The sequence below is a fragment of the Sorex fumeus genome, unplaced genomic scaffold (genome assembly GCF_029834395.1).
Source record: "Sorex fumeus unplaced genomic scaffold, SorFum_2.1 ptg000054l, whole genome shotgun sequence".
In the NCBI taxonomy this organism is placed as follows: domain Eukaryota; kingdom Metazoa; phylum Chordata; class Mammalia; order Eulipotyphla; family Soricidae; genus Sorex; species Sorex fumeus.
Window position 1 is genome coordinate 34,024,257 of NW_026606111.1, and position 23,480 is coordinate 34,047,736.

Here is a 23,480-nt window from a genome sequence, read left to right on the forward strand (position 1 = left end):
ACATATTTTACAAACAACTTATATTCATGAATATAATTAGTTCCATATGATCCACTTAATTAAAAATCAGTTTGATTCTACTTACACAAATCTGATACACTATGCTTATAATAGTAACTTCACTTGGGGAACTTTTAAAATAATTGGACATCTATGTAATACCTATATTCTCTAATTTCATTCATATGAGACAACCTCTCACCTTGTATTCAAGAAAGATGATCACATTCCCAATTTCAATGGCAAAACTCTTTCTGAATCATCAGCATATAACATTCATAGCACTGTAGCACTATAGCACTGTCCTCCTATTGTTCATCGATTTGCTCGAGAGGGCACCAGTAACGTCTCACAACAAATTGTGAGACTTATCGTTACTGTTTTTGGCATATCAAATACATCACAGGAAGCTTGCCAGGCTTTGCCATGCAGGCAAGACACTCTTGGTAGCTTGCCGGGCTCTCCGAGAGGGGCGGACAAATCAAACTCAGGTTAGCTGCGTGCAAGGCAAACGCCTCACCCGCTGTGCTATCACTCCAGCCCGTAACATTCATATTAAGGTTATTTTTGGTCTAGGCTGGAGCACATGACCCCAATTTTCTCAATCAGAAAGAGAATGACTTTTATGCAAGTTGAAAATACAGAGAGGTTTACCATTTTCTCCACATAGGTGAAGAAAACAGGGGGCCAATTTGCTGAACTTCCTCTGACCATGAGGTTGAGGACAATGTTAATAACAGAGATAAGTCTGAAAAGGATATGGGTCTTAATATCATTCTACTATTGTGTCTGAAGCATACCTAACCTTCTGTCTTTCAGTAAGAGAGTTTATGGATTTACTTAATCTACTGTGAATCAGAGTTTCTCTAATTATTTAGATATGTTTGTGATTAAATTCTAAAGAAAGATGAGAGAATAAACTCGGAATATTCTGTGTGCTTGTGATTTGTTTTATTCATATCACTTTACATCGGAAGATGTTTGAGGTATGTACTTTATTTTAAGGAATAGAGACCTCTTCCTAGTCATCTCATGAGGCAGAGAGTTTGATAGTGCTTAGGAAAACAGTATTCTTACAAAAGCTAATACAAATTCAAAACGAGTAAAAACCCTTTTGCCCCACCATATGAAAAATACAGTTTTATAAGGAAGGTCATAAATTACTCCTAACCTTTAGATATGAAACAGAGCTTGAACTGTTTTGTAGTCAATTTAAAACTATGGCCTATCAGCCAAAAGAGTATTTATTGTTATTCAGAAATCCTAGGCCACAGCAATCATAATGCTATCCTCTCATTTTCCTAAAAGATTTTTATAACTATTTCTCAGGCCTTGTGGATTATTAGTTGCTATTGTATGTGTCCATAGATAATAACTCATCAGCTCTGCAATCCAATTCTTAACATGAAGAGATAAAATTAATATAGATGATTCTAATATGTGATGGCACATACTGAGGTATAGAAAAATTCCATCATTTCCTTCTACAAAATGAGAGATTTTGATGCTCTTCTAAACATCTGCTTCTCTTGTTTTGCAAAGGAAAAAACATGTGCAATTTACTACAAGTACAATCAAGTCATTTTTACATGACTTTACCATCATTGTAGTTACAGGATATTTTCAAAGAAAGAAGTCTCAAAGCACAGGTCCTGCTGTGCAGCAAAACAATCAAATTTCTTCATAATAACAGACTGATGGGATTCAACATTCTGAGGAATAATGAATAACCATTTTAATCAGTAAACAGGAAAATGCTACAACAGTCGCTGAGTAAAACTTGATTATCATCTGTTGATCTTCTTGATCAGTATTTCAAACAATAAATAAAGATGTAAGTATCTCTAAAAAAGAAAATAGGTGCTGTTTAATACATTTGATTTCTCCAGAAAGTGAGAAAATGACATGTCAATGCCCTATAGTGTCCCGACAGCAAAACACACCCTTTTTTTTAAATAAGAATGACCAAATATACCCTAACATTTGAATGTATCAAAATAAAGTCATTTTTATTTGATTCATAAGGGTTTTTTTCTGGATTGATAATTCAGCTTTCTTGCAACTTCTTTATTTGTGTTCTTTAATTTTCACCTTCGTAGTAACTTGTATCAAATGAAGTGCTTATTTCAAAGTACTCCTCAAATTTATAATACAGTGTTTCAAATCTTGGCCTTTCCTTAGGGTCTTCCTTCCAGCAATCCAACATGATGCTGTAGAATTTCTGGGGACAGTGACTTGGTTGAGAAAGTCTATTCTTTTTATTCAAAAACTGCACAACTTCAGAACCTCTCATACCTAAAAAAATATGGAATAGAACCAACAAAAAGCAAGTTAAAGTTCAAATTGGCTCTTTTGGAAACACTATAGGGTTTTTTAAAGATTTTATCATTGAATCACTGTGAGATAGATATTTACAAAGCTGTTCATACATAATATGAGACTATAGGTTTACCATTCCTTTTCCCAGATGCAGAGATTAAATTAAATTAAACATCAATTAGTGTCTATAAGATTGCAATTCAAGAGCAAAGGGGAAAGAGGCAATCTACAACCTCATTAAAGCAAACCATCATCAACAAATTTTGTGTATTATGCTCCCACAGGCACATGGTATGGTCAGCCTCATAACTCTGCCCTCTAAGTCTGGGCAAAGCATATTAGTTATATCTAAGTAAGTGACCTGCAGCTGAAAGGTCCACTTCAGAATTAATTACTCACCGCCATAAGGCATTTTGCCATAAGTAATGATTTCGTAGAGAAGGATTCCAAATGACCACACATCGGACTTAATGCTAAATTTCTTATTAACCAGGGCTTCAGGTGCGGTCCACTTTACAGGCAGCTTAATATCAGGAGCAGATTCATAGATGTCTTCATTATCTACCTGTTGATATTTTAAGGAATTAAGATAAATTAAAGTGATTCTTTTGGTGCCACTATTCATTCCCAGTCAAAACGTCCCACTAAATTTTAGAGAGAAAGGCTGTCTAAAAGATCACTTCATATCATAATTATAGCAGTAGATTGCAAATCATAACTACAAACCTGAAAAAAATCCATAGAAATCATTAATAAAATATCATTTAAGAATCTACTATGCACTAAAAATAACATAGGAAATATTTTATTATATAAGGGCAAATTCATGTAATGTGATACACACCTTTATGTATGGACTTTAGTAAATTTTTAAAAAATGAAAGCAGGAGGTGGGGCTGGAGCAATAGCACAGTGGGTAGGGCATTTGCCTGGCACGCGGCAGACCCGGGTTTAATTCCCAGTATCCCATATGGTCCCCTGAGCACCACCAGCGGTAATTCCTGAGTACAGAGCCAAGAGCCATGAGTAACCCCTGTGCATCGCCAGGTGTGACCCAAAAAATGGGGGTGAAAAAAAGGTGCCATCAGCAGATCAACCTGTATCTGCGGGGCGAGTGCATCAGCAGCCTGAAGGTGCATTTGGACTTCCTGAAACCCTAAAATTATTGCTGTGTCCTTGGCCAGACCCCAACAACTTGGGACCAAGTTTACCAAGAAATTAAAGGGCTAAAAGTTAAGTATGTGCGAGCCACATCCACAAACCACCTCAGTTACACAAGCTCATTTATTGGTCTTTTTTCAGAGACTCATAAATCTTGAAAGAGATCAAAAGCCACAGTTAGGGCCAGTGATGTCTGTGGGCTCACCCTACAGGGCATATGCCAATAGTTTATTTCTCTGGAAAAGATGGAAACAAGGGACATGATCCAGAGACACACAAGAGAATCTCTCTGAATTGAAGAGCTCACTGCAGAGATGCCTCCGGATTTTAAGTCAGGCCAACTTTACCAGGATGCCTCAGATGGGGACAGGCATCGTCCCTCCACCTGCCCCTTAAAAACCTCGGTGGCCACCAACTTCCAGAACCAATGAGAAGTGCAGGTACGCAAGTTCAGTGACAGCAAATTCCAGGCCTCAAAGGATATGGGATGGGCCAGTCCTTCTCATCTCCCTGCCCCCCTTTGTCCCCCACACACACTCCGACCCCAAGGGACCCTGAAGGTCAGGCTCACAAATTGCCTCCAGCTTCTACTTAAGCTCCTTAATGGCTAGGATCCAGAAACACACAAAAGAATCTCAGAACCGAGCAGCTTCCTACAGACTTCTTTCAAACACTACTTCTCTAAAATTTTAGAATTCCAAGAGAGCGCAGCCTCAACATCCTATGCTATTTATAACAAGCAATACAAAATATAGTGTGGTGGAGATTGTCTTCCATAGAGGCAGGGGGAGGGGTGGGATTGGTGGGATACTGGGTACCTTGGTGGTGGAGGATGTGCACTGGTGGACGGTTGGGTTATCAATCATTGTATGACTGAAACTCAAACAGGAAAGCTAGAAAACTGTATCTCGTGGTGATTAAAATATAATAAAACAAAACATAATAAAATAAAATTAACATCCTGAGTTTAAAAAGTCACATTGATTTTATACCCAATTCAATCAGCTTAATCAATGGCTGAATAAATAGCAGTACTCTTACATTAAAAGAAATAATAATAAAGAAATAATAATAATAAGTGAAAGTAGAGCCAGTTTTGTTTACTGATTTACTCTGGCATTAAAAAGGTACTGACTTAGATGGTTACCATTTAACAACTTTCTGTAGCACTGTAGCATTGTCCTCCTGTTGTTCATTGATTTGCTTGAACGGGCATCAGCAACGTCTCCATTGTGAGACATATTGCTACATATTGTTTTTGACATATGGAATACACCATGGGGAGCTTGCCAAGCTCTCTGAGAGGGACGGAGGAATCAAACCCGGGTCATCCACATGCAAGGCAAGTGCCCTACCCACTGTGCTATTGCTCCAACCCTTAAATAATACTAGGGAAATGAATTACCCTTAACCCTAAGTATAGAAATGAACGGATAGGGAAATAAATAAATAGAGGGGAAAATGAGAGGCAGATGGGAGGTAAAAGGGGCAAAGAGTTCAGGGGCCTCGGGGGCCTCAGGCATATGAATGGTACAGAGGTGTTGCACATGTATCTAGACCACAGAGTCAACACACTATAAGAATGAGATCCAAACTACTAGGACCAAACTTTAAAATCAGCCTATAAAGGAGGCAGGTTGGGAAGTAGGAAAGAATCTGGGGTTATTAGTGAAGGGAAGTTGACAGTTGTGATGGGATTGGTTTTGAAACATTTTATGTTTGAAAATCTATTATGAACAACTTTGTAAATCATGATGACTTGATTAAAAATAAATTAAAAAATTCACCTTAAAAACTCTTGCAAGTCCAAAATCTGCCACTTTGTAGATGTTATGCTCACCAACCAGAACATTTCTGGCAGCCAGATCTCTGTGAATATAGTTCTGGGACTCGAGATAAGCCATTCCACAGGCTACTTGTGCTGCCATGTCTACCTGATCACTCAGATGAATTCTTACTCCAGCATCACCTGGGCAGTAAGAGAAAAAAAAAGAGTTACTTAGGAAAATATTAACTATTGAAGCATATTCTAAGCATCTTGTTACTGAACTATCATTTGTTAATTCTGTGCCACATCACTGATCTATTAAGGAACAAAATAAAAACAATACAACAAAATATATCATTTCCTGTAAGTAGTTAATAAGATTAAAATTTTAGAGTATAAGCATACTCCAATGTTGTGATCCTCCATTCCCTGGGTAAATATTATACAGATAAAATAGCAACAGTATCAGACCAGAATAATAGACAGTGGGTAGTGTGCTTGCCTCGCAGTTGGCTGACCCCATTTCAATCCCTGGCACCACATATGGTCTCCTGAGGTCACCAGGAGTGATCCCTGAGTGCAGAGCTGGGAGTAAATTCTGACACTTCTAGGTCTGGCCCCAAAACTGAAAATAAAAGCGTGCGCACGCACACACACACACACACACACACACACACACACAGCAAGAATATCACGTACTTCATAGAACTAGCTGAAATAATATGAGCTTTTGTCATTATCCATACTTCATGACTAACTTATACATAAAACCATTATTTGGTTGCCTCTGGATTTTTTTAAGCATTGCATAGTTTATTTTGCTCTTTGAATCTGTAATTTGCATGGCTAAACGATGAAAATTTCTCATTTTTAACAACTAGTTCACCAATAAACAAATAGAGTCTATAAGTGGCTATGACTTCTGTGTATTATTACTTTGTAGTCATCAATAATCATATATATTTTATTTCTAGAATAGTTTACTCAATTCTCATGGCATAATGATAGTTTCTCCTTCTGTTCATCCAGTATAATTAAATGTAGGAAACTGATATTCCAGGTCAGCTTAATCATTAATACAGAAACTAGTGTTAGCTAATGATGACTTCAAGAAATTGGGATGGTTACCCCAAAGTGTTTAGTTGCCATAATGTAAGTAGGTATCAAATTTCTGGAAAAGAAAATTTCTGGAAAATTCTCACATTATTCAAAATTATAGGTAGCCATGTCTAAACAGGGCAAATATCATTTTGAAAAGGTTTATTGGGGTCATGGACATGAACACTAGACAAAACTCCTAACTTGAAAGGCAACTATAATATAAGGTTAGAGAGACAAATTTAAAGTTAAAATGCCTGAATTTGGACCAAGGCTAAGACTCACATTTCCTTCTTACCTCTGACTAGCAGCTTAACGCTCGGTTTTCCAATCTTGACATCAGTATAGGGAGTATTGTAATTTCCTAGTAATAATATTTGTTAAAAATGAAAGCTAAGATTAACTGATACTGGTAAAGCACTTAAATTGTGCCTGACACTCAGGAAGAACTTCGTCTATCCTAATAATTATTATCATTGATGCATCTTAATCAAAATTAAATAGCTTGGGACTTGGTAAACTAAGAATTCATGTGGTTTATCCAAATAAATATTCTCATCAAAAAAATACTAGCATACGGTAGGAGAAGGAGAAAGTATGCATATTGAGATGGTGATTTGGTCATTGTCATAATTTACAAATGAGTGCTAGTGCTAGACACTGAAAATTAGTGAGGGTTTTTTTTTTATTTGAACATTTAGGATGGGCAGAAGGTAAATTTGCAAGAAAACAGAACCAGTCAGAACAATGAGAAGAGAACCTGATGAGAATATTATAATAGTCAAAGATTTTGAGAAATTGTGTCAAATAGTGGGCTGGAGCGATAGCACAGCGGTAGGATGTTTGCCTTACAAGCGGACAACATGGCTAACCCGAGTTCGATTCCTCTGCTCCTCTCGGAGAGCCTGGCAAGCTATCGAGAGTATCTCGCCCCCATAGCAGTGCCTGGCAAGCTACCCGTGACGTACTTGATATGCCAAACACAGTAACAACAAGTCTCATGATGGAGATGTTACTGGGCCCGCTCGAACAAATCTATGAACAATGGGAGAACCGTGATCTGTGATCCGTGTCAAATAGCAAAGTCCAACAGAAAATATACTAAAGGATGTTGCTAAATATAGCAATCAGGAAGCTATTTGTGGCATTTGTCACAGGAAGAGTAGTTTAACTGGAGAAGTGTAAGGATTTAAGAAATGAACATGAGCTAGAATATAGCTACAGCCACAGCAGATATTCATTTCTAAAATCTTCATTAAGAAGGGAAGTCAACAAAAAGTAATAGAAGAAAATGTAAATCAAGGGTACGATATTATCAAATTGAGGGTAGTGAGAAATTGTCAGTGATACCATATTCAGGGGGTTCTGTAATAGTGGCCACGTGTTTATTCTTGATTGATGCAATGACTGCTCAGTACATTGCTTGATCAGTTTACATTTAATGACAATTATACTATGATATATGCACTTTTATACATAACTGATATTTTTCAATTGAAAATGAAATAAATTTAGTTGAGTACATTTTAAATAGTCAATACTTAAGCACAGTGTATGTGTACATATATGGAATTTTTTAATGCAATCAAGATATTTAAGTAAGAAGCAAGGTAAAACTAGCTGCTCACTGAACAATTTGCCCTTTTCTTCCCAGAAAAACAGAGAAGACTATGTTCCTCATCTTCCTTTGTAAATTGGGCCATGTCACTAGTTCTTTGCATTTCAGTGTGTGAAGACAAAATATTCAGCACATACAGAGCTGGTTACATAAAATCTCCCATTTCTTTATCACGAGGTGAAGTAAATTTTGAACTAGAACAGCTGTATAATGGAAAAAGTATAAATTATCTTTGCCATTATTTTAAGAAAGTCACCTAGAAGAGTGGTATTATACATATAAAATATGATTATGGTACAAGATGGAGTCTTTTAAATTATTCAATATAATAGAAAACTTTATCAATCGGTCTGAAATAAAATGTAATCAAAAGAACATAATGGAAAAATAATGATAAAAAATTGAAGTTCTGCCACCTAAAATAGCAAGGCCACATATTAAATTCACTCAATAGTAAAATAAATGCAAAATGGTTAAGATAAACAGCTGACTAGTTCTAGACTGTAGAACAAGCAGTTCAAGTGGTTTCTAAACTCCAAAATATATGGGTTTCACTTCCAAGATATAATAAAAGACAGATATTTCATTATGTTCTAACTCTGCCCTCTTTCTCTCTTGGTTGCTCACTCTGGTTCACCATGTTGCAGGTTAACTTAAAGAGAGATTCATTTTACAAGGAAAACAGAGAAGCTTCCACCAACAGCCAGAGAGAAACTAAACCCAGAATTCCTGCAGATACCATCTCCTGGCAAACAATCATCTGAGGGAGCTTAGAAGTTGATCATCCTCTCCTAAAACCTTCAGATAGTACACCTGCCAGACTATGACTACAACTATGTGAGAACCCAGCACTCACAGACCTATCAGAGCTGGATCTGAACTCCTGGCCACAGAAATTATGAGATAACACAGTGTTTTAGCTTTAAGTCTATAAGTTTGGGATAATTAATACTTGTTTATATTAAGAAAATAATGTCAGTTTCATGCAAGTGGTTAAAAACAAATATGGATGTCATAGAAATAAATCAATGAACTGAGAAGATGTGAGAATCCCCTGCACATATGTACATGTTTCAACATACATCTCTGGGGATTGACTCCTGAGAACAAGGCCTGAAGTAGCTGTGGGCACTGTCAGTGTTGTTTTGTATATGTAGGTATTGCTCAAAATCAAACCAAATAAATCATATATGAGGGTATATTTCCTGGAAAAAAGACACATTTACTGAGTTTAAATTCTTACTCACCTACCTTGATAAGTTATTTAACCTCTCCATACTTTTAGCTATAAAATGAAAGTGACAATAACCTTAATTTTGTGAAGTTGTTAGAAGAATAAAACTATGACATATCTACACAATGGAATGCTGTGCAAGTGTTAGAAAAGATGAAGTCATGAAATTTGCTTATAAGTGGATAGACACGGAGAGTATCATGCTGAGTGAAATGAGTTAGAAAGAGAGGGACAGACATAAGATGACTGCACTCATTTGTGGAATATAAAGTAACAGAATGGGAGACTAACACCCAAGGACAGTAGAGACAAGAGCCAGGAAGATTGCTCCAAAGTTGGAAGTCAGCCTCAAGTGATGGGAAAAAGGAAGATGGGATAGGGAAGGGACCACTTAGTCAATGATGGTTGGAGGGATTGCTCAGGATGAGAAATGTGTGCTGAAAGTAGACAAATGACCAAACACAATGGCCTCTCATTATCTGTAATGCAAACCATAGTGCCCAAAGTAGAGAGAGAGTAAAAAAGGAAAATGCTAGCCATATAGGCAGGGGAGTAGGGTAGGGTGCTGATGGCGGGAGGGATACAGGGGATGTTCATGGTAGGAAATGTACACTGGTGGAAGGATGAATGTTTGATCATTGTATGACTGAAACACAATCACGAAAGCTTTGTAACTTTATCTCACGGTGATTCAATTTGAAAATTAAAAATTAAAAAAAGAACATGCAATCAAGAATCCTCTACCCTGCAAGATTATAATTTATATTTTAATGAGTGATAGAAGTGTTCTCAGACTAACAACACCTGAAAAATTGTTGCATCTAGACTAGTTTTGCAAGGAATACTGAATGGAATGCTAAATTACTTCATTAATTAATAGTAAACAGCCAAAAATGATTAACATATTCATTTAATGGCAAAAAATTTGTTTATATCAATAATTTCTCTAAATGTCAATATATGATTCAAAGAATAACAAAGAGGATCAGTATAACTGACAGTGTGTAAAAGGAAATTTGTGGAGAAACCAGAATTGTATGGGTTATATGGTAAGAAGAATCAGTGAGAATCACTGGCAGTTTTGAGCTGATGAGGAATATGATATGATTTAAATTCTAACAGGATCTCTGCTATATGAAGAAGAGACTGAAGGGAACACAAATCAATTATTTTAGTTCTTAAAAAAGAAAGACAAATTTGAAGGCTATCACCAAAACCAGGAAATAGCTGATGACAGTTCAGAATAGAGTGGGAGTGTTGAGAATTTCTAAGATCTTAGATGTATTTGGAAAGCAAATAAGTGGGATTTGTTGATGGTTTAAATATAGGATATGAGGTGCCAGAGAGATAGTAGAACAGGAAAGGCACTTGCTTTGCATGTGACATACCCAGGTTTGATCCCTAGCTCCCCATAGGGCTCCCAGAGTTCTCCATGAGTAATCCCTGAGTGCAGAGCCAGGCATAAGCACAGTTAAGTATGGTCCATATGTCTATAAATATGTAGATATAGATATAATTATGAGAAGTAGACATGGTTTCAAGGTTTTTGATATTAATGCTGTCAAAAAAAAACTACAAGAGTAGCAGATTACAGGGAATGACTTAAGATCAATTTTAGATAGGTTGCTTTGAAATGCCTAACAGTCATATGCAATTTTTCAAAGAGGGCTATTTACAAATATTTACTATTATCCATTTGAAAGCTTATTCAGTTTTCAGTGCCAGGGATTGAATCCAGGGCCTCATCCTTGCAAACTAAGTATTCTACCACTGAACTATCTCCCCAGCCTTTAATAACTTCTAGTACTGCACTATTTCCTGTAGATTTTCTTTGTGCTTTTATTTTTATTTATTTTTTATTTTATTTTAATCACTGTAACTTATAATACAGTTAGTGATAGGACTTCATGCATACAGTGTTTCACTACCACATCCTCTACCAGAGTATCAACTTTGTTCCACCATTATCTCAGGGTTTCCCAGCAGCTTCTAACAAACCTTCTACCACAATGTCCCCACCACAGTAAGCTCACTTTTTAGACAAATTCTCAGCTTCTGCTGTTTCAAGCCATTTGTTTCAAGCCATTCCTTCCTAGGCTTCTTACATCCCACAAACAAAAAATCATTCTGTATATTTGCTTTTCTTCTTCTAGCTGGCATTATTACTTATTTTGACTTGGGAAAATGAAAGGGGCACAGAAGTTACATGTCACTCCTGATCACAAGCTTTAAGAGCAAGAATGAATTAGTCACATACCTTCCTCAGCTAAGGTAATTAAAAATAGCCAAGTCACCAGCCAACACTTTCCGAACATGTCGCATATACAAAATAAACATTTGTTGTACAAAGTCTCTGGAATTTCGGGACTGCTTCTTGCCTTTTCATACCTACAAGGTAGCACTTTAGCACTGACCTATACTGTTCATCGAATATACTGTTCATCCAGCAGGCACCAGTAAAGTCTCCATTGTGAGACTTGTTACTGTGTCTGGCATATTGAATACGCCACTGGGAGCTTGCCAGGCTCTGCCGTCCGGGCAGGATACTTTCGTTAGCTTGCCAGGCTCTCCAAGAGGGACAGAGGAATCCAACCCGAGTCAACTCGAGTCAGCCACGTTGCCACGTGCAAGGCAAACATCCTACCCGCTGTGCTATCCATACCAGCCCCATACCTACAATAGCCATAATAATACCAAATGGAAAAGATAACAAGGTATTTAAGTATTTCATTCTAACCAAAGGCAGTTACAAAATTTAAGGAATCACTAAAACAAGAATTGTATTAAACAAGATTGGTTGAGAATAGCAAAGGAATCAATAAAGGTTGCAGAATAGTCTTAGAAAATTAAGAAGATTTAGATGTCTAGGAAGTCCCATAGATTAAGAAGAACTAACAACAAAAAAAATAGGAGGGAGGTTCATTGAAAGAAATATCGTGGAAGTCAACTGAAAAAAATTGCTTCCAGATGGAAAGATTGTCCATTTTATTAAATGCTGCTGATAGGTTTGAGGAGCTGAGAATTTACTATTAGATTTGACAATGTTAATATTACAAGGGGATCTTAATAACAAGACATTTTTCTTAGAGATGATTTTAGATAGCCTTTGTACGTGTTATTAGAAATAAGGCAAAAGGGATATAAGGCCGAGGGTAATCTTTCTTAAGTGGGTAACATATTATGATGCAGTAGAGCTTAATATTTCCATTCAATCAGCAAAATATAATTTTGTTTTTAACAACATGTTAGCAGGTCTTAGTTCTTTGTTGTTCTGATCCGGTTTTGTGATTTAATATTGCATCTCGCAAATCACAGTAAGATCAGAGAATACTCTTATCTACCTATTATCTTTGTTCATTTTGGATGTTTGCCGACCCGATTCGATTCCTCTGTCCCTCTCAGAGAGCCCAGCAAGCTACCAAGAGTATCCCGCCTGCACTGCCGAGCACAGCAAGCGCCCCATTGTAGGATAACACTGTTTTGTCCTTCCTGCATAGCCTCAGGTAGTTTAGGTTTATTGGATTGCTCCCATCACAGTGCACCCAATCCTCTGTGTTTATTTGTAACTTCTTTCTTTGTGCTCTCTTGACTTATAAATAGTTTTTCTCTTCTCCCTAAATCCTTTGCATAGTTTATTCTGAGCAATACCCATTTTGTATGGACACAAGAAGACATACTTTTGTAATGTGACTCTCAGTAACATTTCCCTCCTGAGCATCTATTCTCTCACCTAAGCCTCAGCTGCCCTTACTTCCTAGCACCCCAAAAGCAGAATTCCGACGAGAGACTGGATGGAACTAGGGCAAGCAGTAAGCTATGTGCTACCCTGGCATCGAGATGGGCCTGGCCAAAGCGCCATAATGCTTAACTATACGTTAAGAGCTTGGGCATGGACAAATGCTGTCATGATCCAAAAAGTAATAACTAGATTTGGACCCTGCTAGGGTTAGGAATGATTATTCTGGCCTGGGGGCTGTAGTATGAGTCTATGGCAAGATGTGCCCTACAGGGCTCAATGTTATCTCTTACTTCTTACTGTGTCCATACAAAAATAGCTAGTATTGATATGTTGATAGTTATTGGACTGAGGAAAAGAGAAAAACACCTTAGGAGGTATTTTGCCCTTGGGCAGTCAGGAAGGGCTTTCTTATGTTGATTTTGCTACCTGACTGGGTGGAGTGTTAGCATAGAGTGCAGGAGAGTTGGAGAGCCAAGAGAGTGAGAGAGGCCAAGAAGAGACAGAAATGAGAAGATTGGAATAAACTGCTACTAAGATCAACCAGACTAGCCCTCGACTTCTTCCTTCATCTTCCCTTGGCCAACAGCCGTCCTGACCCAGGTCACACACAGTGACTCTAGAGCACCGAACGGGGCCAGTGAGATAGAGCCGTCCAGAGCCCGTGAACACACAACCTTCAACATGCATAGTTTTTACACCCCATGGCACATTCAATATACCAAAAACAGTAACAACAAGTCTTACAAAGGAGACATTACTGGTGCCTGCTTGAGCAAATCGATGAACAACAGGAGGACAGTGCTTTACCTTTATAAATTTTATCAATACTACTCTGACATTTCAATAAAGTAGCACTGTAGCACTGTAGCATTGTCCTCCCGTTGTTCATCGATTTGCTCGAGCAGGCCCAGTAATGTCTCCATTGTGAGACTTGTTTTTACTGTATTTGGCATATCAAATACATCACAGGTAGCTTGTCAGGCTTTGTTGTGTGGATGAGAAACTCTCGGTAGCTTACAGGGCTCTCCAAGACGGGCGGCAGAGGAATCAAAAATTCTCTTCATAAACACCTGCTTCCATCAGTATTTGATCTCTACGAATTTCAACATTTTCTTTTAATGCTTATTATATTGTTAATGATAAATTATTCACTTATAATGAGTATCAAAACTTCACAATGCCCTAATGTATTCTTAAACAAGAGTGTTCTTTTAAAAAATACTCTTGGAGCTGGAGAAATAGCACAGTGGGTAGGGCATATGTCTTGCAAACGGATGACCAAGGTTAATTCCCAGCATCCCACGAGCACTGCCAAAAGTGATTCCTGAGTGTGTGAGCCAGGAGTATGCCCTGTGCATCACTGGGTGTGACCCAAAAAGCAAAAATTAAAAATTAAAAAAAATGTATTCTTTGTTAGGGCTGGAGGGATAGCACAGCAGTGTGGGATTTGCCTTGCACGTGGCCAACATGGCCAACCCGAGTTTGATTCCTCTGCTCTTCTCAGAGAGCCCCGCAAGCTACCAAGAGTATCACGCCTACAGGGCAAAGCCTGGCAAGTTTCACATGAAGTATTCAATATGCCAAACACAGTAACAACAAGTCTCACAATGGAGACGTTACTGGGCCCACTCAAGCAAATCAATGAACAACGGGAGGACAATGCTATTCTTTGTTAAAGTAATATTTAAGTAATTGCATATTTCTGCTTTTAATACTAAATTTTTTTTTGTTTTTTGAAGGTTTTTTGTTTTGGGGGGATCACAGCTGGCAATGTTCAGGAGTTATTTCTGGCTCTGCACTCAGGAATCATTCCTGGTAGTGCTTGAAGGACCATATGGGATGCCAGGTATTGAACCTGGATCAGCTGCATAAAAGGCAAACACCCTACCAGTTGTACTATTGTTCTGGACCCCAATAATAAAAATTCTAATGTTACCTAACAATTTAAATATTTTAAGCACCAATGAATACAATTTTGTCAAACACCAGCAGAGGGATAACATTTCCTCTACTTCTGCAAAATACCCCATGTTCCTAATTCTCAGCCATAAAAAAAAAATATTTATCTGTAAGTGCAAAGTTCGGTAAGTTATTACACAAAACGAAGCATCACACAAAATACTATTCCCCAATTTTCCACATTACAATTAAGTATTTTGATATATCTCCTATGAACAATTTGTTCTTCAAGTACATAAACATATCCCTCTCTATAAGAACACAACATATATCTTATTAAAGATTAGCTGATTCATCAATGTTGAGCCATTCAATCTCACAGATGTGTGCAGTAAATGTACTCTGGGTTATAGAATACTTGCTACTGTAATATTTATATAGCTAGCTAAACTAAGATTCTCCTTTTTTCCCTTTATTAAGTCTTTAGCTTACATTGGAGATATTCTAGCAGGCTTCCATGTCTCATCAACTCTGTAATAATATAAATGGGATCTTCTAAAGTGCAAACAGCATAAAGCTGGATCAGCTTTGGATGCCTTAGCCTCTTCATTATCTGTGCCTCCCGCAGGAAGTCATTTGGATCCATTGAACCTGAAACAAGAAAGGGGAAATCACTTTATGTTATCGAGGCATTCCTGTCCTCACAGCAGCCTGGTGGAAATCACCTAGTTTATTTCCAGCTTCTCAGTAAAGTAAGAGCATCTGTGTCACAAAGCTTCAGATTTGTCTAATACCAGAATCCCAATTTCAAATAGTGCAACCTAATAACTGATGTGTTAGGACATTTGGGGTGGCAGTTTATATTACAACCTGTAGATGATTCAGGTCCATATGAAGGAAAATGAAAGGCTGACAGTCTAATCTACTAAGCAAAGCAGGTGTTTATGAACACAAAGGGAAGTTATTCTATTAACATTAATACTGGAAAACATGAGGTGTTTAATTACTGCAGAAAACTTTCCAGTCTAAATCCAGGGAAGACTGATCACTGCCCTGTCCTTGTTATTCATCATGAAAACAAATGAATAAAAATCCTAAAGCAATGACTAACAATCTACCATATTTATGCCCTTATATCTCAAGGGACATAAAGAATAGGCCTAATAGAAAACATTCAGAGGCCACAACCAAGACATTGTGTGTGCACATGTGTACACGCATGTGTGTGTGTATTTAGCCACTCACATATGTCCAAATTGAAATTGATATATAAAGACTTCTCTTGCAACATCAGTTTTCACTACCAAAGTCTTAATAACTTGATCAAGTGGTAAGGGATACAGTCTCGGAACTAATTTTGAAAACTCAAAAACTGACTCACCATGCAAATAAGAATTAATAGCAGATAAATTTTTGGAGGAGAATCATACCTAGAATTTTATTCTATTAGTAATTTTTAACTATGCTTCTTTTCAACTACAATATTTTCTAGAATTTCTGAAATTGAAGTAATACTGTTATTTCCCATCTTAGAATTCACTATTGAAATGTATCACGCTGAGTGAAATGAGTCAGAAGGAGAGGGGCAGACATAGAATAACTGCATTCATTTGTGGGATATCAGAAAAAAAATAGTATGAGACTAACATCCAAGGACAGTAGAAACAAGGGTCAGAACAAATGGTCCATGGTTGGAAGTTTGCCTCAAATGATGGGGGAGAGGTCAGTTGGGATAGGGAAAGGACTACTGTGACAGTGATGGTTGGAAGGGATGGCTCTGGATGGGAGATTTGTGCTGAAAGTGGGTAATGGACCAAACCAAAATGCCCAAAATGAGGGGAGAGAGAGAGAGAGAGAGAGAGAGAGAGAGAGACAGAGACAGAGACAGAGACAGAGACAGAGACAGAGACAGAGAGACAGAGACAGAATAAAGAGAGAGAGAAAGAAAGAAAAGTGGAGACTGGGGTTGGGGGTGAGTAGATGGATACTGGGGGCATTGGTAGTGGGAAATGTATATTGGTGAAAGGGTGTGTGTGGTGGAAGGAACATTGTATGACTGAATCCCAATCATGAAACATTTCTAATTGCGCATCTCATGACATTTCAACTTTTTTGCAAAGACAGAGACTGCTCCATTTATTATTCTCTCATGTTGACAATTTCTTAATGAACTTTTCCAAAGAGGAATTAGAGCTGACAAACAAGTGCATGAAATATATTTAACAGGACTAACCATCAGAAAATTATAAATGAAAAGCAAACTGAAATATCACCTCATACCTGTTGGAATGACTATGGTCAAAAAGAAAAGAGAAAAACAAGTGTTTATAAGATTATAGTAAAGGAAATTATGTATACTATTGCTGGAAAATCAGTTGAAACCGCCGTTATGAAAGATAGTATGAGTGCTCTTCAAAGTTTTCAAAATAGGGACCAGAAAAGAGTATAGCAATTTGATTCCTGAACCTACGTGGTCCACCAAGCATCAGCACCACCGAGGTGGCCTGTGTATCACCTGGCTCCACCGTATTATTCTTTACCCCATGTATACTCTTGGCCCTTGCACTGAACTACTGCAGTGGGGCCCTGAAAGTCCTAAGCACTACATAGGGGTCAAAGAGAAAAAATTTTAAGTGTATCTGGATAAGCAGCAGAGGAATCATGCTTGGTGCCCCAGATAAATTCCCAACACCATATGAGCTGCTGAGCAGTGAAGAGTATATCCCTGCAGGCCCCTAGCACTACTGGGTAGGCCCCATGATCCACAATGCAGGGCCTGAGTAGCATTATACATACAGGCTCCAGGATTGAACCATTTGGATTAAACTATAGAATATTTTTAGGAATATCCTCTAAGTCCCCTGAACATTGCTTGGGAGTCCTTCCATTAAAACCACCAAAAAATTTAAAGCAGAATTCCCACCTGATCCTGTTATTCTATATAAGGGGTTTTTTTTAAAAAAACCCACAAAAATAAAGACTAACAAAAAGATGCATCCAATTCATAGCAGTGTTATTCTTAGCATCTAAGATATGGAAACAGTTTGTGTTCATCAATGAATAAATGAATAAAGAAAATATCAGTCCTATGTGTGTTCCATACATACTGTAACAGTTTTTAGCTATAGAAAAATAAAATGAAAGCTTTCTATTTGCAATGATATGAATAAAACTGAGGGTATTGTGTTCAGTAAGATATATTAGGAAAAATACAAGTGCAATATACAATATCATATATTTTAAATGAAAAAAGTTTTGATCAAATTTACACATACAAAGAACATAATGGTGATATTCAGAGCCAGAGAATGACAGAAAGACAAAAATGGATGGGTGGGGGTAAAATACGCAGAGTTCCAGTAATAAAATAAATTATCTATGGTTATATAATATACATCAGGAGGGCTATAGCTAATAGAATTTAATTGCATATTTGAAATTGTTTGAGAATAAGTATTAAGTGTTCTTATTGTAATAAAACATAACTATGGTGATGAATTGTAGCTAGACTTATTATGACGAGCTTTTTTCAATCAATACAAATATTGGGCTTTTATGTATGGTTTATAAAGAAACAAGCAAAGGGATTTGAACAGTGTCTAATGACAACAGCCCCTGAGACTTTGAATACAGAACTGGTAATACAGGTTATAAGTTGAATAGAGTTGAATTCAGAACTTGATTATAAACGTTATCAAGCTGGAGGTGGGGAGATAGGAGGAAAAAGTAGACTAGAAGCAAGAAGAAAGTGGTGGAAGGTCTGAAACAGTAACTATGTTTAATAAAGACCAAAATGTGAACACTATTGTTATCTATGTAACACTATTGTACAACACTATTGTAACACTATGTTATCTAAGTTGCAATTTAAAAAATAATTTGATTGCTATAGAAATAAAAATATTTAATCATTGGTTGTACAACTGAAACTAGTATAATATCAGTTATATTTAAATTTGTTAAAAATCATATTTGGCACTTGAATCAAGACATAGGTATACTTTGACAATATAAGGTAACATTCTGACTAGTTCATTAATATGGGGGTAATAAGAGTCACATATGACCTTCAGATTATGTCACACAGATCATCTTCATCTAGAAAACTAAACTAAAGCATTTTCACAACCTATTATATGGTCTGTCCTTGAGAGTCTAGAAGCTCAGAATTGAAGCTAAATCACACTCCATATTCTGGACCAATCCTAGTTGGTTTTTGTAGTTTGAAAAAGTTTCTCCCAATTTGGTAGAATGAGTTTCTTTCAATTTTCTTCATTTGCAAATTGTGGCTAATAATCATATCATCACCATATAATCATTATCAGGATAATAGCAATACCTAAAATACACATTTCAAATGATTGCTGATCATGATTTGCCTTATTATTCATATGCATGGGTCTTGGAAAAACAGATCTACCAAATTTTTTTTCAGATTGCAGATAAAGATTTAAGATTGGAAAATGGGCTGGGAAGTATTCTACTCTTGTTTCCATCACAGTTTGCTGTACTTTCTCAATTTTATCTCTGCCATAGATTTGCTTCATATAATCAGGATGAAAAGTTTGAATTAAAATAGCAAAGTAGAGATGAAAGAGGTACTCAAATCACAATAAAGAACTTTGTTCTTGGTTGTTATAACTAGCTTGGTTAGTGATCAAATATGGATATAATAGAATCTTTCTTTCCCCTAGCCCCCAAAAATATCATATCAGCACTGCAGTAAATATGAGCACCATCCACACAGTTAATGCGATTTATGCTTCTCTAAGTTTACATTTTGTATCATTTTCTGGTGACTTATATCACAACCAAATCATGCTACTACCAGTTATTCAATAAGAGAACATCAGGATCCTCTGCAGATGAAGGCTCTCAAAGCACTCCTTCAAGACTATACTGGTCACAGTTGACCGGATGCAGCGCAAAGAAAACCTAATCTCAACTTAGCCAGTGATGCAACATTAAATATTAATTTTTGTCCATCAGAGCTACTGTGAAAGTTGATTTCAGGCTTGTCTTTATTGCACGGCAGTCTGCAAAGCAATAAATACCTGCTAAGATTGATTAATGGCTCTGGTGAAATGAAAGCATTTAACCAATCATCAAAGCTGTTTGCTTCTATTACACTGTAAATCAATAATAATTACTCCTGTTGGAGAGAAAGCTACCATGGCACCTTTTTTTAATATAAGAAATCTGATTTTTTGTTCTCTTTTGACCTCTAGGAGGCCATCCTTAGAGTGCAGTGCTGGATTAATAGCCGCTTGGTTTTTTATGGAAAGGATTAGATTGGACAATAAAGTTTCGTCTAAATTGTCACCGAGATTAGGGTTCTTAGTCACATCCATGCAGTTCAAAATTTGTGATTTTAACAGTATCATCTTCACCTACATTACCCATGGGCATCTGGCCACTTAAAAGTGCCTCTCTATTGTCTCATATGCTGCAAATTCATACTTCAGCAAACAGCAGCCAGTGACCCCATTGACTGTGACATTTATGAAGAATGTACTGCATATATTTTGTATACACTGACTCAATTGGTCTTCATAAAATCCATTGAAGTAGGAACTATGATCATTTCTATTTCCAGATGAGAAAAATTTAGAAAAAGTTAATAAATTGTCCAAAGTGACAGAGGGCAGAGCCAAGTTTGAGATCAGTTCTATTTTACAACAAACTTCAAGCTCTTAAGTACTCTGAGGATTCCAAACTTTCCCAAATTTTATGTACTCTTATTGCTCAGCAATTTTTTCATGATGCCTTAAGCCTAAATGATCACCTACTAGCTCCACTACTTACATATTTTAATTCAGACCATGCAAGTATCGAAATAGGTCCTAACAACTTCCTATCCATTTTTAAAATCACGTCAGTTAAACTGAAAAAAAAACTTTGTCATCTTTAATCACAATTATTTACTAAAGAGACATATTCATCTAACGGATGCTGTGCAGTTTCCCAAATTTTGGAAGCAGATAAAACATCACTACCATCATTTTCCTGGTCCACATTGATTTAATATGTGTGTGTTTTGTTTAAAACAATACTACCCCATTTCCTGTTCCACACTGATCTTTGTGTCAGTCTGCGTGTATCAAAAAACCACAACCATCAAAGCTCCAGTTTCAAAGTTGTTAGCAAAAGGAATGAACCATCAAAGCCCCAGGTTCAAAGTTGTTAGCAAAAGGTCACTACCAGAGGCCTGAGGTTGGTACAGCAGTTAAGATTTTATTTTGCAAGTGTTTGAAACAGGTTGTCTATGGTCCCAGAGCTCTCCCAGAATGGGCCCTGAGTCCAGCATAAGGACTAAGCCCTCAACACTTCCAGGTGTGGCTCAAAATTAAATAAATAAAGGAAAAGAAATGCTCTCAGATGTTGAAACTTCAAACTATCTTCAGGCAGCATTTTGTGCAGCATATAAGATACAAATTTTAATAATAATTGCAAATTTCCTGTAGTAGCCCTATAAATTCACTGAGGTATCCTGTGCACTGACACACAATTTGGGGACCATGGTTTTGTACTGTCCAACATCACTCACGTTTTGCTGTGAAGAGCTGTCTAAACTTTTGAGAATTCTGGACTAGGCAAATAATGGAAGTCTCTGTGAACTACGTTCTTGTCTCTTGCTATTAATCTTCCACATGTTAATAGAAGTAGCTATGAGGAGATTTCATGGCAAGAGTAACATTGAACACGTATAGGCTATTGCCTTCCTAGACTGTGATGCAATAATGCTAGCTGTGGGTTCAAATTCTAGATCTACCCTTTACTGATTTGAAATGACGATGATGGTGATGGTGGTGGTGGAGGTGGTGGTAGTAATAGTTTTATATGACTCTTACAACCAGACTTTAGGCAAATCATTTCCACTAATAACCTAATTTAATATCCACAAGAATTCCGCTAGGTTAGTCCTAATATTATCTCAATTTGCTAATAAAAAAAAAACTGAGACCTTGGATAGTTTAAAATTTTGCTCCAGATAATATCTAAGGAATTATCTTACTCTGTTTTTAAAATAGATGAAATAATACCACCTGAATAAATGTGAATTTTAGTATATTTTGGATTTGCACAATAAGAAAAAGGAAGATAGAAAAAATATATACTACTTTTCATTTATGAGGTGTTTTCAAAGGGTATTTTTTTTTTTTTTTGCTTTTTCGGTCACACCCTCAGATGCTCAGGGATTACTCCTGGCTTTGCACTCAGGAATCACTCCTGGAGGTACTCAGGGGACCATATGGGATGCTGGGAATTGAACCTGGGTGGACCGCGTGCAAGACAAACACCCTACCTGCTGTGCTATTGCTCCAGTCCCAGGGTAATTTTTTTTAATGATACACAACTAGCAATTTTTTAAAATAGTTACTCCTTCAATAGTTCTAAGGTTCTCCCCATTTTTTTTAAACACCTGGCAGTGTTCAGGGCTTATGCCCGGCTCTGCACTCAGGAATTACTCCTGGAGAGCTCGAGCAACCATGTGGGGTGGCCGGAATTGAAATTCACATCTGCTGCATGCAAGGCAAGAGCCTTCCCCACTGTACTTTCACACCATTCTACCATTCCACCAGTTTTAAAAGTATTTCTAGTGAATTCAGTAATTTTTTAACTGAAAAATACTAGGGGAAATGGTGGGAATAAAATACTAGAAGACTGGTTCCTAAATCTAGAAAAGAGACACCTTTATGAAATCTTGCACTGGGATGTTTAAGACTTTGCTGACCCAGGTAGCAATGCACTTGCTTTTATATTCTAATGTTGTGGTCACAGTGGATGGTTACCTGGGTTCTAGAAGGTGACTGCACTCCATCCTTGGTATGAATATTGGTTATTTTGGACAATTACAGTGGCAAAATGAAAGTCTGCATATACTAACTAACCTCTGCCATACTCATTCTCATACCTGGTTTTAATGTTTTGACTGCTACTGAAGTCGTATTGTTCCACAGGCCTTCCCACACTTCACCAAACTGACCAGATCCCAATCGCCTCAGAAGTTTAATAGAGTTGCGATCTATTTCCCATTGGTCTGCAGTTTGATATGATAAATCAAAAGGTGTCGGGACTTGAATCTGTTTCAAAAAATAATTATAATATTTATTAAAATGGAAGTTAGATTTAACAACATTTTTGCTGAAATCATTGTCTGAGTACTTTTTGAATATTTTCCCCATAATTATTGAGGTACTGTGATTTGCAATACTATCAATGATAGTTTTGTGCATATATTACAAAGTAACATAAATTTTATTCGAAATACTTTAAAATTAAGATAAAGTAATATATATATTATTATATATTTGAGCTGGTTCCTTCCAGATTCTGCTAAGTCACATTTGCTGTCCACATGTCCCACCTAACCAATGCCTCCCTGGCAAGGAGCTGGCCAAATTTTTCTCTATCTCCTTGCTTCCTAAAACACTCCACTTTCAAGGTCTGATTCATCTCATCTATTTTAAAGTCAGTGTGGTTCAATATTGACCATTGGACCATTGTTTTTCTATCCATGTTTTTCTATGCCTTAGAGAATAAAATGACTATTGTTTTCTGTAATGACATATGACATGGCAAATACTCCAATAACTGAAGGAAAGAAGTTGACTTCTAAACTAAAATATATACAGCTAGAAAA

At 36.9% G+C, this 23,480-nt stretch overlaps 1 protein-coding gene across 1 annotated transcript in view; it reads right to left on the reverse strand.

Annotated features, from left to right (window-relative positions):
- Positions 1 to 2,080: 2,080 nt before the first annotated feature.
- The window catches only part of FRK (fyn related Src family tyrosine kinase), a 112,685-nt gene continuing 91,285 nt past the window's right edge, over positions 2,081 to 23,480 (reverse strand). The window contains exons 4-8 of the mRNA XM_056125460.1: positions 22,752 to 22,920; positions 15,329 to 15,487; positions 5,268 to 5,449; positions 2,719 to 2,884; positions 2,081 to 2,295 (exon numbers count right to left, since the gene is read on the reverse strand). Of these exons, the coding sequence (XP_055981435.1) occupies positions 2,081 to 2,295; positions 2,719 to 2,884; positions 5,268 to 5,449; positions 15,329 to 15,487; positions 22,752 to 22,920 (891 nt within the window). The remainder of the gene's footprint in view (positions 2,296 to 2,718; positions 2,885 to 5,267; positions 5,450 to 15,328; positions 15,488 to 22,751; positions 22,921 to 23,480) is intronic.